This window comes from Equus asinus, chromosome 7, assembly GCF_041296235.1.
Source record: "Equus asinus isolate D_3611 breed Donkey chromosome 7, EquAss-T2T_v2, whole genome shotgun sequence".
Lineage (NCBI taxonomy): Eukaryota > Metazoa > Chordata > Mammalia > Perissodactyla > Equidae > Equus > Equus asinus.
This window is the reverse complement of record NC_091796.1, coordinates 69,852,569-69,872,479: the sequence shown is the minus strand read 5'-3', so window position 1 is coordinate 69,872,479 and position 19,911 is coordinate 69,852,569. Positions and strand designations below refer to the sequence as shown.

General features: G+C 40.1%; 1 protein-coding gene across 1 annotated transcript in view; it reads left to right on the top strand.

Annotated features, from left to right (window-relative positions):
• The window catches only part of CCDC175 (coiled-coil domain containing 175), a 67,548-nt gene extending 48,089 nt beyond the window's left edge, over positions 1 to 19,459 (top strand). The window contains exons 15-20 of the mRNA XM_070513709.1: positions 4,010 to 4,089; positions 6,282 to 6,434; positions 9,894 to 9,996; positions 10,909 to 10,952; positions 12,635 to 12,794; positions 19,458 to 19,459. Of these exons, the coding sequence (XP_070369810.1) occupies positions 4,010 to 4,089; positions 6,282 to 6,434; positions 9,894 to 9,996; positions 10,909 to 10,952; positions 12,635 to 12,794; positions 19,458 to 19,459 (542 nt within the window). The remainder of the gene's footprint in view (positions 1 to 4,009; positions 4,090 to 6,281; positions 6,435 to 9,893; positions 9,997 to 10,908; positions 10,953 to 12,634; positions 12,795 to 19,457) is intronic.
• The last annotated feature ends 452 nt before the right edge of the window (positions 19,460 to 19,911 follow it).

Genomic DNA, 19,911 nt, shown 5'->3' with positions numbered 1-19,911 from the left:
ACTCTCAATTCTTGACTTTTTGCCCCATCTACCGATTTCCTCTCCTCCACACCACAGTCTTACTGTAGCTTTGGTCAAACTTTTTCTTTTCTCTTTTAGAAACTATTTAAAATTAAGAATTAGTAGCAACTACATTGTGTGGTTTTCTTCATCCTTGGTAAAGTTACCTTTATCTGCTGCCATGTGGAGAATTTTTCTGTTTCTTAACATGAATTTGCAAATTATATCTTGTTTCCAGCTATGGCTGTAACCATTGATCAAGTAGGTACTCCTCAGCCTTTGTTCACTAACCTCCCCTAAGGCAGAGATAGATAGAGGCTTTTCTCAGATCTGGGAGCTTCAGAGAGGATGTGAAATGTGTCTGAAAGGTTTCATATTTTGCATTCTATTACATGGCATAACCATGTGTGTATTTAATATAAAAATAATTATTTTCTCCACAAAAATTGGATGTGGTCATCTAAGCCTGTACCCCAAAGTTCATAGACCTAGAGATGTGAGTCTAGCCTTGCATTTGGGGAGTATAGGATCATTATCTAAGCAGTCCCTGTTAAACAGGACAACTTCCAGAACTTCTGTCTTCTACGTGGTGGAAGCAGTGCCATGGGATCAGAAGGCCAGGACCAAAAGTTACAGTACAGACTAGAATGGGAGCAAAAATGTGCACTGGAGCAGGACTGTACAGCTGGCAAAGATGAATACGGGGATAGAATTAAAATAGTGTAAGTCAAAATGGGAAAGTCATATGGAAACTCAATATGTTCAAATATGAAATAAACAAATATTCAAAAGTGAGTAGCAGTTATTGCCAAGGACAGTGGATTTTTGAGAATATAAGAATATTATGAGGGTAAGTCCCTGGGTGATTGGTCTGTTTCCCATGTCTTGCCAGGTTTTCATTTGGTCGGCTCAGGTAGGTTTTCCTGGTCCTTTACCAAGACTCACGATCCGAATGCACTCCATTCCCAATTTTCTACTTTCCCAATCTTCCCTCCCATCCCTTCTTTCACTAGGTGGAGGATGTAAGAAATACTGTGAGTATGAAAGTAAGCAGTATATTGCAAGTACTGATTCTCTTAGGGTAAAGAAAAGAGAAAATACTGAAGAAAGTAGAGAAAAGAAGAGAAGGCAGGAGGAAGAAAGGAAAGAGCCATAAGAGCAAAGTGTTTCAGAGAGGAGGAAACTGCTTCCCCTTTCAGCGGTGACCCCAGAGGAGAGACTATATGGGCTCAGTACACATGCAGAGCAATGTGGCTACTTTGGTTAAATATGATGGATAAAACATGTGCATCTGTCTTTGCTGCCTAAGGAAACTTCAAAAAAATGTGTGCAAAAGATTTTTTTTTTTTTGAGGAAGATTAGCCCTGAGCTAACTGCTGCCAATCCTCCTCTTTTTGCTGAGGAAGACTGGCCCTGAGCTAACCTCCATGCCCATCTTCCTCTACTTTATATGTGGGACGCCTCCCACAGCATGGCTTTGCCAAGCGGTGCCATGTCCGCACCCGGGATCTGAACTGGTGAACCCGGGCCGCCGAAGCGGAATGTGCACACTTAACTGCTGCGCCACTGGGCCAGCCCCAAAAGATATTTTTTTTAAGGATAGAAACCCATAAATACAAAGAGACTGACAGAGAAGACATCAGCAGATAATAAATATCAGCAAATTTTTGAAAAGTATAATTGGATATAGAAGGTATTAGCAGAAATAAAAATATGAATAGCAAATGCCTGCAGAGAAGCTCATCATGGAGGCAAGAAATTCTCTCGACGGGCAGGACCTGAGAAGTCTTGGGCACCGGAGGACCCTATACTGTGAAGGCTGAGATGAGACGGGGGCTGAAGATTGGTTGAAAGTCTTCACACCCAGCAGTTAGACCTCCAGCTCAAATGCACTCTTCTGTGCAGCTGTCCGACTCTTCCTCCCCAGTGCTGGCAGAAAAATTAGACCAGAGGGGTCCAAACTGCAGGGTATCGCTACGACTGAGGGCAGAAGACAGCTGCTGTACTGAGACCCCCTTCCACTGCTCAGCTTGAAGGCTACCAGCCGGTTGGGTCGTGACTTCTCTGTAATCCCTTCCCCACCTGAAGAAGACGGTTGGATTTTTCGCTAAAGAAACCGACTGAGCAGTTTTGGAGAAAATCTCCGCAGAATCTAACATTTGAGGGTCCCCAAACAAAATAGCTGGCCTTCCTGATCACTGTACAGTGAAGCCCACCCAGAAACCAAACCTCTTAATGCCTCGCTCTTAGGTACGATTAGACATTGCAGATCACCAGACATCTCAGGAAAATGCCAATGTGAAAGAAATGAAAGCCGACAGAAAAACAGAACTTGGTGGAAGCATAGACAACGCTAAGAATAGAAGAATACTTTTAGAGAGATATTCTTAGAGACTATATATGCTCTCTATGTTATTCTGTACAATGTATAAATATTCTCTCTATATTGTAGAGAATATATCTTAAAGGTATGTTCTTAGAGAAATAGAAGATATTGCATTCATGAAAAAAGAACTTAAAAGAAAGAACAATCAGAGAACAAGAGCTCTTAGAAATGAAAAATATAACAACTAAAATTTTAAACTTCAATAGAAATATTATAAGAAAACTCTCCAAAAGTTGAACAAAAAATAAGGAGGTGAGGAAAAGGATAAAAGGGTAAAAAAAATTGGAAGACTATTCTGAGTTGTTGAATAGCTAACTAACAAGAAGGCCAGAAAAAGAGAACAGGAAAAAAAAGGAAAGGATAAAGTTATCAAAGAAATAATACAAAAATATTTCTCAGAATATGAGTTTCCAATTTGAAAGGGCCCATCGGATCCCCAGAACAACAGATGAAGGAGAAGACACTGAGCCACATCCCTGAGGAATTTCAGGAGAACAAAGAGAGAGAGAAGATCCCAAAGGCTTCTAGAGACAAAAAGCAGATCTTACACAAAAGATTAGCGATCAGAATGGTTTCAGACTTCTTAACCGCAGTATTATAGCGGGAGTCAGAAGACATTGCCTTCAAAATTCTGAGAGAAAACAATTTCCAACATGAGCTACCCATCCAACTATCAGTCAAGGATAAATTTAGAGACATATTTAGATATGCAAGATCTCAAAATAGCTCATTTACTCTGTCTCAGGAGGCTACCACAAAATTTTCTTCAACAAATGGAATAAATTAAGAAAAAGTAGAGGATGTGAGATTCAGGAAACAGAAGGTCCAACAGAAGAGAGATGCGAGGGGAAGCCCCAGGAGGTCAGCTATGCAGCAGGCCTAAAGAGAAACAAGTACAGGAGGGGGGATGGGTGGGTGTGGGGGGTGCGCTGGAGAAATGGAACTGATGGATTACTTAAGGTGTTTCATCATGCAGGAAGTAATATCCAAAAAGATTTTACAATTCTGTTATAGCTTTTGATATAAATTAATTATATGTATATAGAAAACTAAGCAAATTTTTTCAAAGTGAGGCAGTTTTTAACTCCAAGAAAGCAAAAAATTGTATAAGAAAGGAAATATAATCATACTACACCATTTGTCTCATCAGTGAATAATATTTACATCATCATAATGATCTAAACAGTTAAAATTTAATGATCTAAACAGGTAAAATTTATTTAAACAAAAACCACTACTTTCTGGAGAGGTTAGAGGGGAGAGCTGTGGAGGCCGTGGGTGTGGGCAGGGGTGCTGGGATGAGGGTAAGCATGCCTCGCCCTCCGCCACTACGTTGAGAAGTAAGTGGGAAATGTCCTAAAATGATAATCAAGAAATAGCCACATAAGCATTTTTAAATGGTTTTTTAAAAAGAAAATTGAAAAAGAAAAAGGAAAAAGGAGTTAAAAATGATTGATTCTGACAAGTCAAAGACAGGGTGGATGCCCTATTAGACCTGACTGCTGGTTTTTGGTAGAAGCTGTATTTGACTTCTAAAACCAGGCACATGTCTTATTTTGATTAATTTTTTTTAACTAAAGAAGATCGCAGGTAGTTATTTTTTCTCTCTCTTTTTTTTTATAGCACAAAAGCAGGAGCAGAATTTAATGAATGGTTACATTTCTCAATGGACAAAGGACTTTTCAAGATACTTTAGCAGCACGGTAAAGAGTCAATGAATGCATTCGTTCATCTTTCTTTTATTACAATATTGGTGTCTACAGACAGTTGTACTTACCTGGCACCGTTGGAGTTTTCAGGAAATCCACATTTATTAAATTTACTCTTTTAACACTAATGTTTTGAAATTTTAATAACATACACATGTACACACACACATATATACATACATATATATATATACATATGTGTGTGTGTTTGTGTGTGTGTGTGTGGAGAGAGAGAGAGAGACTCTAGAACTAACTAGTCTAGAGACTTGCAACTAACACACAACCTCGAGAAAATGGGGGGAGCCTCAGTTTCCTTATTCATAAGGTAGAGATGGAATTATGCTTTCTAAGGTTCTTTTCAGATCTGTTATTCTGGTAAATTCCCAGGAAGACGAGGGTAAGTCAGCAGAGGTTGCAGGGTTGGTGAGGGAGTGGATGAAATGGGAGCAGGTAAAGAGATGTTTACTACCTTTTTAAAATTTATAATCAATAGTTAATGGTAAACATGTGAACATGGAGTTGGTTAATTAAAAATGGAAACATTCTATTCTTTGAGATGCACTGACATAAAAAATAACTTTTAATATGCTGGGTGTAGAAAAATATGAAGGGGAAAATTACAAGTAAGTATACTATATATGCCATTCTATTTTCTTAATAAGATGCTGCTAGTGATCTTATACAATGAGTTATACAAGAAATAACGATTATGTGATTTATAGCAGTATAATAATTAACAACTGAATAGAGACTTCAGTAGAGAAAACAGTTGAGAATTCCGGAAAATCCATAAAGTAATATTCTTCTTCCTTCAAGATGTATTGAATCCTCCCGGGAAAACTCTCCACAACTTCTACTCCCCTTGTCCCCGTTTTTTTGTTTTTTGGGTGTTTTTTGAGGAAGATTCGCCCTGAGCTAACATCTATGCCAGTCTTCCTCTATTTTGTATGTGGGAGACGCCTCCACAGCATGGCTTGACGAGTGGTGCTGGGTCCACGCCCGGGATCCAGGCCAGCAAACCCGGGCGCTGACGGGGAGCACCCGAACTTAACTGCTGCACCCCTTGGCCGGCCCCTCCTCTTCTGCGTGTTTGCCAGGCAATTGTTCTTATATCAAAGTATATTCTATTTTGTGAAGTTGTCTCAACAACTCAGCTTGGGGTCCTAACTTGGGGTCCATGGACCTGCTTCCCAGAGTCCTTGAATAAATTTCCAGGAATCAGCTTTGGAGTTGAACATGAAGTTTTTCTAAGGGAAGGTCCTTGTAGCCTGTGCTGATGCCTCAGGAATTAATTAGAACCCCTCTCTGCATGTGGCCCAGGCAGTGTGATACACACACATATATACATACATATATACATATACACGTATACATATACATACATATATACATATACATACATATATACATATACACGTATACATATACATACATATATACATATACATACATACACGTATACATATACATACATATATACATACACATACATATATACATATACATACATATATACATATACACGTATACATATATACATATATAATATACATACATATATACATATACATATATACACGTATACATATACATACATATATACATATACATACATATATACACGTATACATATACAAACATATACATACATACACGTATACATATACATACATATATAATACACATACATATATACATATACATACATATATACATACACATACATATATACATATACATACATATATACACGTATACATATACATACATATATACATATACATACATATATACATATACATATATACACGTATACATATACATACATATATACATATACATACATATATACATATACATACATATATACATATATAATACACATACATATATACATATACATACATATATACATACACATACATATATACATATACATACATATATACATATACATACATATATACATACATATATACATATACATATATACACGTATACATATACATACATATATACATATACATACATATATACATATACATACATATATACATATACACGTATACATATACATACATATATACATATACACGTATACATATACATACATATATACATATACATACACTGGTGCCCAGCTCATTAGACCCTGTGAGGTAATTGTGGGTTTTATGTTTGAGCAGGATAAAGTGAAGCAAGAATTAAAAGAATTACGAGATCAAGAAAGCCAAAAAATCAAAACCCATTTTGAAATTCTAAAGAACTTAGAAAATGAAATCTATGTACATGACCTGAAAGTAGAAGTTTTGCTCCTGGAAAATAAAAGATTAAAAGAAGTAAGTTCAAGAACACTTCACTTTGCCCAATGGTTTTGGTTGACCGCCCAGACCTGTAGAAGTGATGAGAGGAAAGGAGAGAATGGCTCTCAAAACTTTTTAAATGTAGCTTAAAGTACATGCAGAAAAGTGCCCACGTCGTAAGTGCAGAGCTTAATGAACACGCCCAGGTAACCAGCACCCAGATCAGGAAAGAGAGTACTAACAGTATCCAGACATCTGCGGTGTCCCTTCCCCTCACTGACCTCCTGCAAGAGTAACACTATAGTGACTTCTAACACCATAGACTAACTTTGCCTGTTTTTGAACGCTGCATGTATGGAATGATACAATGTGCACTCTTTTGCTCAACCCTGTGTTTGCGAGCCTCGCCCTTATTGTTGAGTGCGGTTATGGTTCATGCTTTCTTAGTTCTGTGTAGTGTTCCACTGTACAACCACGCTACACCCCGCCGTTGATGGGGGTTTAGAGAGTTTCTAACTTGGGCTGTTACAAATAGTGCTGCTGTGAACTTCCTAGTGCGTGTTTCTTGGTGAGCATATGCACGTATCCTTCTCGGGTGTGCCTCTCAAGTGGCACCTCAGGGCCTAGGGATGTGCGCCGTCCCCGTGAGGAGCCGGTGCCAGTCTCCCGTGAGGCTGCAGCAATTGCCAGCCACAGCTGTAGTGTAGGACACTGTTAGTTGTTCCACTTTCTCACTGAAACTTGGTCTTTTTCAACTTGACCATCCCGGAGGGTGTGTAGTGGTGTCCCACTGTGGTTTTAATTTGCTTTTCCTGTGATTAATGAAGCACCCATTCATATGTTGTTGCCTGCTTGGAGACCCTCTTTGTGAAGTGCCTGTTCAAGTCTTTGCCCATCTTTAAAATTATCTGTTTCATATTGATTGTAGCTCTTTTTATAGTAAAGGAATTTGTTCATCCAACCCATAAAATTAAAGTCTCAACTTAATCTCAAAAGGTTGTTTTAGTTATTTATACTTAAGATTTACTTATTTTCATGTTTTAATGTATGTTTAATAATTAGATATTCATACTCCAATGATCTTTAATGCCCAGAACTATTGAAACCAAAGGTAGGTTTTTTAAAAAAGTGTATAGATTTCCATACTTCATATTCTATAACAAAACAATAATAATAAGAGTTTATATAACATTCACTAGTGTTTTTTTTTGAGGAAGATTAGTCCTAAGCTAACTACTGCCAATCCTCCTCTTTTTGCTGAGGAAGACTGGCCCTGAGCTAACATCCATACCCATCTTCCTCTACTTTATATGTGGGACACCTACCACAGCATGGCTTTTGCCAAGCAGTGCCATGTCCACACCTGGGATCCGAACAGGCAAAACCCAGGCCACGGAGAAACGGAACATGCGAACTTAACTGCCGTGCCACCAGGCCAGCCGCAATATTCACTAGTTTAAAGACTTGTATTAGAGTCTGTCACTCACCAGTGACCCTGTGTGACTTTGGGGAGATCACTGAACTTGTGAGCTTCATTTTTGTCCTCTTAAGATGGGAATAACTCCTAACTTATAGGGTGGATGTGACTTCTTTGTAAACTGAAAGTGAAAAAAAATGCAATTTTAAAAATATCATTTTTTTCATAAACCATAATGACTCAAAGTTAAGCTCTGTGTCAGGGTATCCCAAGTGTTTTGCACAATGCCTCACACATAAGAGGAATTCAGTCCCATGTGATGCTCACAAGAACCTGTTAACATGGATAACGTATTATGTCACTTTTATAGATGAGAAAATTGAGTCTCTGCCCTTTTTTTTTAGAATTTTAAATAGCTAGGAAAATAAAAACAGTCCTACAGCAATAAGAATTTAAGTAAGGGGGAATTCCCTTTACCTGTCTGGGTAGTTTTTTTATTGGTTAAATGGCCACAATTATCCCACTAATATCAGGGTTTTTTGGTAGAATTACAATGGCATAAGAGGTATGTGGGGCACAGTTACCTTTGCCCCACAGAGCCCAGGTACCATCAACAGCCCACACCCGTGTACCACATCTTCACTCTTCTAACCCTTGAAACAACCTTATGAGGAATTTTATCCACATACAGAAATGCTCCACTAGATTGTCTTCCTATCAAGATGATGTCAACTATTTATTAAACTAATTGGATTTGTCTTGCTATTTTGGCAATGGGTGAGCAAATGGATGACTGATTATGTGAAAGCCTGATACTAAAGGTTCTGATTGTGGAATCAATGCCCGTCTACTAGCCCCTGGAGGACCCTGTGCTGTTATCTTATTTACTCACCCTTCTCAGTTTTGCTGATCACTTCTTCTCATTTGACAAACATTTTAAGCACCCGCTGAGTCCCAAACCCTGGGGGGGGGGAAGGCACAGGGAATACAGAGATGGATAAGACACTGCCCCAAGCCCTTGGGAAGCTCACAGTCCAACTGAGGAGATGGGCGTATAAGTGGATGATTACAATTCACTGTGTGAAGTGCAACAATCTGCCCAGGGCACATAGAGTAACCCAGAGCAAGAGCACCTAACCGCAGCAGGTGAGGCGCTCAAGGGAGATGTCTGGCGGGGTGTCACTAGCGTGGAGGTAGGATTTCCACCTGGGGAGGGATGCGGTGCCTCAGGGATAGTGTGTTGAATGAGAACAGGGAGCTGTGAACCAAGCTCTGGTGAAAGACAACTTTGAAAGAGTGAACAGTAGAAGAGGAGACCAAAAGGTAGGCTGAGAGAGGATGGTCAGAGAGTTACGGGAGGCCAGCTGAGCCAGGCGAGTCTACAAACAGGAACCCACGTTCAAAGAGGGGGGAGAATGGTAACTGGGACTGGACTGGAGGCGGCTTTCACTTTGGTTTACTGCACAACCTGCCAACAAGCCATGCTGAGCTTGTCACCAGATCAAGGCTGTATGAGTGGACCCTGTAACACGTGCTTATGAACAGTCCCCTGTCCTCTCCTTCTATGATACAGGATGCCATTTCTAAGATTCTTATTGGTAGTTGCTAGTATGTGACTCTCTCTCTCTAGGAACTGGACCAGGGTCAAGTTTACATCCCAAAGCCCATACTTTCAGACTTCCCAGGAGTTTAGAGTTCCTGAGCATTGGATGGTCAGAACAGAAAACCATGACTTTAGTCCCCAAACCACTACTACCACCATCACCCAACCCAATGAAAATCCAACTTGAGTGAGCAATTCCATGGGTCTCCTGACTCGATAAACCCTCCTCTGGGGTCTTCTGCTGAGCTCCTCCAGGCAGGCCATGTTTATTTGGGTGCTGGAATGCAGGAAGCAGGATCCTCATCTCCGCCCCCAGAATGTAAGCTTGACAAGGGCTCTGGTCACCATTAGCCTTGCACCTGGAACAGGCAGTGGCACAGAAGACGAGTCAGTAAAGGTTTGCTGAATGACAGCATGGATAGTTAGTCTACAGTAACTAAACTGCTTCAAGCAATCACATGCCTTTAATTTCCAGTATATCTCATACCTGAAGAAGAACATCGAGCAATACAGACAGGAAGAAGAGGCCCTCATGTCCACCTCAAGTGACCTGTCTTGGGAGCTGATATCTTGTCAGAGTAAGTAAGGTGTCATGACTGCTCTTTACATATAAAAATGAAGATTTTGGTTTGTTTAAATCAGTTTTACTGATTTGCGTATGATAAAATGTACCCATCTCACGTTTGATGAGTTTTGACAAATGTACATACCGCTGTAACCATTACTACCACAAGCAACATATAGAACACTGTCATCACTGAAAAATTTCCCTGTGTCGCTTTGTAGTTGATTTCCCAGCCTGCCTCCAGTGCCTGGAAACCACTGATGTGCTTCCTGTGACTAAGGACGAGGCATAAATGTGCAGCACCGCCAACCAGGCGCTCCCTCCGGTGTGGGTCTGGGTGTTACTGGAGGGGGAGTCACATAGGTGTGCAGCGCCCCGTGTGGCTGAGCTCAGCTACTCAAGCATCTACTGAGGTGCTCTGCATGGTGGTGTTTCTCCTTTACGCTGTTCATATGGTAAATTGCACTGATTGAATTTTGAGTGCTAAACCAATCTCCCATTCCTGGGATAAAACCCCCTCGTTCAAAAGCCATAGTTATTTATATATGTTGCTGGATTCAATTTGCTAACTTTCATACGGATTTCTGTGTCTGTGTATCTGCCTTGATCTGCATGCACGCTAGTCTGGAAAGTGCTCCGGCAGAGAGCCGATGACCATAGGTCTCCCTTCTTTCAGGGGTCACGGTCCTGCATTGCCATTCTCCAGTCTCTGAAAACTGGATATTAAAACAAACATATTGTGTAATATAGCTTGTCCTATTTTCTGCTTGTTTATAGTGTGAGAGCAAGTGCAATCCAGTTATTCTGTCATTTTGGAAGTAGGATTTTTAGATAAAAATAATTTCTGTAAAGCAAATAGCATTTCTTTTATAAATATCTTCAGTTTTTTTCAATAACCTTTGCATTTTAAAAATCTTTATTTTAGAGCAATATTTGGATTTGTGGGCTGAATTTAAGGCCACCATGAAGGTGAGTTTTTTTTGTTACCTCCATCGGTATCATATTTCTAAAAATACTCACCTAATAAGTGTGTGTGTGTGTGAGTGTGTGAGTGTTCGTGCATACAGTGGGAGGTCAGGATTGTGAGGGACTGACAGAGCTAGTGTGACCATCATATCCTAAAATGTGTCCTTCTTGCTGCTAAAAAATAAAATTCAACTGAGTAAAGTTCAGGGATCTTATTGGCTTTATTCAACGATTCATGAATCGGGTAGCATCCAAGCCAGCAGATAGAAAGCTGCTCCGAGGAGCTGTACAGGATGAAAGACTTTTATAGCCAGAAGGAAGCAGGAATAAGGAAGCTATAGGCCAAAAAGTAGCTTGGTCGTGGCAAAGTCACTTTCCATTAGGGGACAGCAGGGGTCTGTCAGGCAGCTGACCTCCCCAGTGCTGAGCAAACGATTCCTGATTGACTGGTTTAAGATTCTGTTTCCAGGAGAACCAAAACTGTAATTAAGTCTTGGTTTGACGATGTGAGGCTTAGCGTAAGTGACTCCATTTGGGGCCTGTTATCTTATTTTTAACAAGTGCCAAATGTCACTATGAAATCTTAATCCTTTGGGAAACTGTCTTCCCACCGTACCACTTCAGTTAAAGCGGGAGTGGCACTCTGTTTTGCAATCACAAATTGAGCGCATATTGTTTTAGGACAAAGTCATCAGTTCTGAACGCCGTCTACCCTCCATGTCGTGCCAGCTGTGCAACGTCTCCACCCCTCCGCCCTTTAGAGGCAGACAGGCAGGAGTTTAAATCCTGGCTCTGACACTTTCTAAGTATTTCAACTTTACATATGATCCTTGTTTAACCTTCAAAACACTAGATAAAAAAAGTGTTACTAATGCCTTTCTCAGATGAAGTTACTAAGGCTCAGAGACTTTAAGTGACTTGCCCAAGACCAGACAGTTAACGATTTTATGGGGATTTAAAACTCAGATTCAGTCTGATTTCAAAGTTCTCTCTCTTAAGCTTGAAGCCATGCTGAATCTCCTCTGCAGTTCTGTGCTGCTCTGAAGGTGAGCTGGCCTTTATACGTCACCGCCACCACCACCTTACCCAGTTAAAATTTTGAATTGATTCGTAGACACAGAGAACAGATTGGCAGTTGCCAGAGGTGGGGGGTGAAAGGGGTGAAGAAGATCAAAAGGTGCAAACTTCCAGCTATAAAATAAACAAGTTCTAGGGTGTAATGTACAGCATGGTGACTACAGTTAATAATACTGTATTGCATATTTGAAAGTTGCTACCAGAGTACATCTTAAAAGGCCTTATCACAAGAAAAAAGATGTAATAACTGTGAGGTCATGGATATTAACTGGACTTATGGTGATCATTTTACAACCTATACAGATGTAAAATCATTATGTTGTACACCTGAAATTAATGTTATATGTCAATTATTCCTCAATTAAAAAATATATTAGCCGTTGGAAAAAAAATTTGAGTTCAATGAGCATTCCATTAAATCTTCTCACTTGCTAATTCGTTTTTCTGAGATCTTTTACAGAACTTCATGAATTTACATACACTTATTTTGCATGACTAATACCAATTTTGCATACGTATTTTTATCTTGGACGTGATTCACTCGTACAGAATGTTTTTTATTTTGTTGAAATTTATATTCACATAACTCAAAATGCTATTTTTTTAAGGAATTGGTAGGCAGTGGTGACGAGACCTTGCAAGAAATAAAAAATCTCATACACAAGCTGTATGAAAGAGATGAAAAAATCCAGTCCATCGGGACTTGGCTGCAAGGGAACCTTGGAGAGCTGCGTTCTCTTACGGAACAGGAATCGCAAGCAGACCTTTGTCGTAAGTAACATCTCAAGAGCTTTGGGTGACAAACGACTTCTTGCTATTTTACTGAAGCTGGTGACATAAAAAAAAAAGCCAAAAAAAAAAAAGGAATGTCAACCAGATAACTCAGTTCTCCCCAATACTCCATGCCCAATAATGTCACAAACATTCAACTGAATGCTGATTCTCGTTTGCGAGGTTGAATGTGGTGGCACAGCAGCATTGGACAGTCTACTGGAAGGTGGAAACCTAAGTGAGTTTTCTAAATAACCGAATCTTAACTTCTTTCTGACTTTTTAACACTCTTAATTTTGAACATTTAAAAAAAAAAACTCTTTTAAAACCTCTTACACACTTCCTTGTTTTCTTAACAGAAGATAGCAAACATTATTTTACTTTTTCTTCTTGAGCTGATTTTAGCATTAAAAACAGCAACTATTGCCTTCTCTGAAAATCCAGTGATGCCTTCTGGGGCTTCTGAGATGTTAACACATCCTATGTAACATGGTTGCCTCGTGAGCAAGCAGCAGCTTCACCCTCAGTCCCGCTGTAATGTTGTGAGGGACAGAGGGCCACAGAACCCCGTCCAGATTAGGGCTGCAGGGGGAAATGCAGGTGAATCCTTGCACAGGTGCAGCCCAGACATCCCAGGGCTGGAATCCCTTGGGAAAGTGGGATGGTGGAGGTAGAGGGGGCTGCAGAGAAGGGAGAAGAATAGTGTATAGGGGAGAGAGAGAGTGGCGAAATGAAAATAATATCACCTGGCAAGTGTCCAGATCTAGTAGAGGTTATTGGAGTTTAATTTAAAGAGCGTCATCATTAGATAAGCAATTTTAAGGGTGAGTTGTAGGAAGTAAAATGAGATAAAATAAAAGTAAAATGAGAGAAAGTGATAAGATTAAAAACATCCCAATATTTGGTGAAACCAGTGTTCTGAGGATATTGCTTGACAGAAGAAATGTTTTAGCTGCCAGTGAAGAATTTTGTGGGTAAGCAACAGCCGAAAAGCTGTTTCGGCAGTCCTGCTGGAGCTGGCTGATACTGTGTGTGAGTGCACAGTGGGTCCCTGGTGGGCCTTGCTTCGCTTTGCATTTTCTTTGCTGGGCCAGGCCATTCCCAGCAACTGTAGATCAAGCAGAATATTAAAAGCTAAATCATCTTAAATGTCAATTGCACTATTTTCACATGAACGAATCTTCCATTTTTGTCTGAAACCTGAGGGAATCTTTGCTTTGGAGACTATATTGGAAAGTTGAGCCCACTGAGTAACTAACATCGTATTCCCTTTTTCATGTATTTTGAGGACTGTTCATGGGAAGTAGAGAAGCGCAGTGTGGAAGTAAAGGAAGACCACCCAAGGTGTGGAGCTGGGGATAGCCAGGGGGTCAGAGTCAGCATCATTTGCTTTTGGCAGAGATTCAAAGTCAGGCAGGGGAGTGGGAAAGGTTGACTGCGAAGGAAAAGGGAGGCCTCAGGTGTGCTCTGACTGGAGGCTTTTGGCGTGGGGAAGCTGGGGGCGGGCTCGCTAGAAGCAGGATGTCCTATGTGATTGATTAGTGAACATATTGGCTTTCTCGGGTTCATCCTGAGTTAGAACAAAGGTCAAAAAGCAGGGAAGTTGCAATCCTTGACCAAGTTATGACTATTCTGGGCCAAGTGCAGAGGTTGTGGGTCGGAGTTCTGTTGTCACATATGGTCTGGCTGTTGTTGGTTTTTCTAGTCACTCTCTCAGCAGGGTTTCAATTTTTACTTCCATTTTTGATTTAAAGAATCGTATTCATAATAGAGTAATAATTGCTTTGAATGAAAACAAACCCAAATGAAAACAAATAATAGGACAATCTGGTATGTGCCACTCATTTTTATTCCATCTAAATGCTACAATTATTTAATTAAAATTTAAGTTCATTTGATAGGCAATCAGTACTATAAGTAAATATATATGACTCTTACTTAAACTGCAATTCTTCTAGATAACTGGAACAAGTTCCAGTTTATATTTATTATGAAATATTGCAAATATGAAAAGTATACAAAATTACACACACACCTGTTTGTATGTCCACAGCCAAGCACTGGCAAATTTTAACATTCCACCATGTTTACTTACGATATTTTTTCCCCAAGAACTAGAACGTGACAGATGCAATCAAAATCCCTTATATACTGCTTTCCAATTCCATTTCCCTCTCTCCTTCATTCCCCAGAGGGGTAAATAGCATCTTTGTGGAGGGTTCTTTGTCCCAGCTGCCTGCCCAGAAGAAAAGCAAGGCCTTTCCTCTGTCTTCCTGCCTGCTCTGCCCCCAGGCTGCAGATGGAGCAGGGGCTCGAGCTCCGGCTCAGGATCTCGCTCCCTTTCCTTGGACCTTGGGGATTTCCCTTGGTTGCTTGCAAGATCAACTGCATTGAAAAGGAAATTTGTTATCTCCCCTCCTGTGTTTTTAGGTGTTTTATAATACAAGGAGGATTTTCAGATTATCTGGTCTACTCATTTTTTCCAAAAACCAAAGTTAGTAAATCAGTTGAGAATATTTAGCATCAGTAACAATTGTGCTTTAAGCAGAGCCTCCTGCATTCTCACCCCTGTTAGCCTCTGCCCAGAATACTCTTCCCTGTGCTGGTCACAGGGCTCAGGTCTAGACTGACAGTGTCCCCTCCTCAGAGACACCTTACAAGAATCTCCGATCTGAATTATTCTCTGTCGTACCACACCATTTGTTTCCTTATGAGTACTTCTTACAACCAGCAGTTATCTTATTTCTGTTGGCTTGTGTTTTGTCTGTCTCCTAATAGATCGTGAGCTCCATGGAAGCCTGGGCCGTTTTGTTCGTGTACGGTTTAGCTCCAGTGTGTAGCACAGTGCCCCACAAAATAGGTGCTCAATAAATACTAGTAAAATGAGAGAACAAATGAATATTTACTTTCAGACTTTCCCATCTGGACAAGTAATAGAGTGGCTGGATCTAGAATCCAGCCCCAGGGCCCAGTTGTGGCAGATGCCCTCAGTGGGAGGAAAGCTGTCTCCTGACCACACTGGAGCATGTTCCTACTTCTCCAACTGCAGTTGAAGGCTGTAATGTACACTCTGGATCATAGATTTCAGTTCTAGAGCAATTGAGGATCTCCAAAGTGGGGTGTGATAATCAATCCAAACACAGGAAGCAAATATTAAAAGTTCTGTTTATATTCAATATTTTGTTATCTTTTAAAATTCGTATTTTTGCCTGTTAATATTGTACATATTATTTCATAATATATGTGTATATATAAATTTATAATGTATACATAAATTGAGACACATGATATACGTGAAGGGTCCTAGATCACTCACGATCACAATTTCTGGTCAAGCTGAACGGTGGACCATGAGGAGAGACATGAGAACTGTAGAGAACTTGAAACTCGGAGCCTTTTAGTTTTGAACTCCTCCCCATGTCCTTAGTTGCTGCCCATTTTCCCAGATGTTAAGAGACTGTGAAGATTCCTGGGCAAGTCTATTGTCTACAGCAGGGGTCAGTAAACTACAGTCTGGGGGCCAAACCAGCCTCATCCTGTATTTTTAAGCCTGGGCTAAGAATGGTTTTTATATTTTTAAATGGTTGGAAAAATCAAATGGATCATATTTCATGACAGCAGAAAATTATGTGAGATTCAAGTTTTGATATCCGTAGATAAAGTTTTATTGAAAGACAGCCATGCTCACACATTACATATGGCTGCTTTCGTGCTGCAATGGCAGAGCAGCTGTGACTCGCCAAGCCGAAAATATCTACTATCTGGCTTTTACAGAAAAGGTTTGCCAACTCCTGAACTAGTGTTGATACTGAAATCGTATTCTCCTTTGTTCACTCAGAGAGTAGGTGAGCTTTCTGGGCAACGTGGCAGAGCCCAAGGATCACAGGGGCTGAGATGAATAAGAGAATAAGGGGTGACTTTGTCTGGGCCACACAACGATGACGGAACTCTGTCACCAATGACCAATTCAGGAAAAATGAAAGCATTCTCCTTTTGTCGTTGAAAATGAAAAGAATGTCACTTAATTTTATAAGAAAAAACATATATTCCTACTGAAAATATTTTCAGTCAATAGCTTATTGATTGGAAGAATTTCAATTAAAAAATCAATGCTCTCTGCAGCCATTGAAATGCTCCTAGTTGGGCATGCTGATGCTTGAAATTCCTCCTGTTTTTAGGTTCCAGCCATGTTTCACTCTTACTGCAAACTGAATTCAGTAAGTATTTACTGAATGCCTATTCTGTGCCAAGTACCAGGTTAGGCTCTGGGGTTACAGTGGTGACTGGAAACAGACATAGTCCCTGCCCAAATGGAACTCACAGTCTAGAACAGAAGCTGGGAAACTTTAAAGGGCCGTAGTATTTTTGGCTTCACCAACCATAAAGTCTCTGTAGCGACTCAGAATTGGCCCTCAGGCAGTTGTTTGCCCACCCCTGGCACAGTGAGAGAATCAAGAGCATACAAACCCCTCGTCATAAGGATTTTACAGGTGGGGCAGAAGAACTATGAGAAAACCTAAGATGGAGAGAGACTTCACCGAGTTAAGGAATCAGGAGAGGTCTCTGAAGAACTGGCTATGGAGCTGAGAGCTGAAGGACGATTTCTGCTTCCCTAACTCCACTTAGTCTGCTCCTGGAGCACCGGCACCTCTGAGCTTTGGAAGAAGGTGCCCTGGGCTCAAATCTCAGCTCTGCTTCTTAGGTGTTATTTAGCCTCCCCTCCTCAGTTTCCCCAGTTGTAAACTATGGATGATTATTAACAGGAGTTGTAAAGCATCAGACCCAAATTAGGCACTCATCGGATCCCTGAAATATACTGCCCGCCTCAGGAGATGATAGTCAACCTTGGCTCCTTGAGTTACTTGACCATTTCTGAACCACCTGTACTCTCCTGGGTTCTGGATTTTCCCTGTTGAATGGCTTCTCTCACCGATGAACTTCTGGAGAAGCCCGTGATCTCTTCCAGCTCAACAGCTCTCTCCTGTCCTCCTCTGGACACAGTATGTCACTGCAGCCTTGCAGGTCCCAGCCCGCCCCTTCAGGATCACTGCGCCAACTGCATTAGCACTGAGTACCTTTGAGCCAGGCGCGTGAGCAAATGCTGCAGTGGCTAAGTGGAATAACACCAGTCCCTGAACCTCAAAGCACACAAACTGAGAGACAGACAAGTGAAGAGCTGATCAGAATACAGTGCCTTCCTTCTAAGGAGTGGCTACGGGAGGGTAAAGAGGTACCTCTAAGCCTTTTTGGATATTGGGAACACATCAGGATGTCTTCCTGAAGGAGAACCGCAATAGCATGGCCAAGGGGACATCTGCGGGCGTTCCGGATGGCAAGAGCGGGGCAGGCTTGTCAGAATGTGAAATGCCAGACTTCATCCTGAAAACTAAGATCGTTACCTTTTGCCTTAACATCCTTTTTTGTAAACAAACGGTAAATAAATTCTTAGTATACCTAAACCAAATAGTAAATGAGTACAGATTTTTTAAGAAGTATTACAATGTTTTAAAATTCCACAAGTCCCTATTATACCATATACTATAACTTAGGTTGCAGATAAACAATTTGTGTACTAACGAAATGTCTTAATATGTGCTCTGCAGAAGACTTCAGACCACAAGACATTTTAAAAGAAAGATCAAATAATTTGTATAAATGTTGAAATTATCTTTTTGTTATTGTGATGGAAAAGGACTTGATACAATTTTCTACATTTTGATCATTTAATTCTGGAAAAGAATCTAGTTATTATTAAACCAGAATCATAATTCTGGTAATAAATAATTTAAAAAATCATTTGCTCAGAAATTGTTAAAAGATTTCTTGGAAAAATTAAGATCTGAACTAGGAAGAGACGTTGTCAAACATTAGAACGTTTTCTAACATTAGAATCATGTGGAGGAGATTTTTAAAATCCCTCTGCTCAGCCTTCCTCCCAGGCTAATTCACCATGAATCTCTGGGGTGGGACCCAGGCATGTTTCTAGAAATCTCTCCACCTGGCTCCAATGTGGAGTAAAGTCTTACAGACCAATAGTTTTAGACAAATATATAAAATATAATTCTTAAATTTATCAATTGACCCAAATTAATCAAGAAAATATTTTGACTTTTAATTTACGTATCCAGCACTGGTTAGCAGAAATAATTGCCATACACTGTAGCAGTGAGAGTTGTAATGCACCACAAGGACCTAACTCAAAACTTAGCAAAGCTGAGCTAGGACAAGGGTTGTTTTTGTGTATTTTTAATGACTATGTTTTAATGAATTATTTAGTAACATTAGCAACCATAGTTGCTATGAATCGTTCGTCTTGTTCTTAAGAAAGCAAATTAAAAATGCAGATATGTATTAAGCATTCCTGAAATCATTTGCATTCAAGAACTTATAGTATTTGTATGATTTCTCCTTTTGCATACACATTTTTCTGCTAGGACGTGGGAGGGGAAGATACTTGTTAAAACGGCTCCCAGTGTAGTGGGACAGGAAGATACAGTCCTGGTAATCACACAGGTGACCCCCAGGCCCCTGCCCAGATTTTACAGTTGTCCAGTTGAGAATTCTTTGGGCAATTTAGAATTTTAATGGACACTAAGAACTACCCAACCCTGTGTGAGATACATACAGCACTTGGACACTTTGTTTTTATTCCTACAGAAGAAAAGCAGAAACGCAGCGGTATCAAAAAAGTCCATTTCCCAGCGATTGAATGTACTATGAAAAAAACATTAACAAAGAAAAACTAACAAAGTAACTTCAAGGATACGACTGATACAAATTCAAAAGGCATAAACCAAACTACAGAAAAAGTGAGTACACTTTTTCATATTTTGCAACTATGAATGGAAGTCTTAAAAGTGAGATTTTACAAACTTGTGCAAGCTCCACCAAAGAGCAGAATCAGCAAATAATCTTCTAAACAATACAAATGGATAGACACGGTCAGATTATTAGATTAAGTGCAAAAACCTTATTTTGCTTCCATGATTGCAACCACGAGTCTCTTGAAGCCTTCAGAGCATAAAAATCGCAGCCCCTATTACCAACCAACCACAGGAAAAATGTTTACATGCTGTATATAGTCTGTATTTCGTTAAATCTAAGAAGCCTTCAC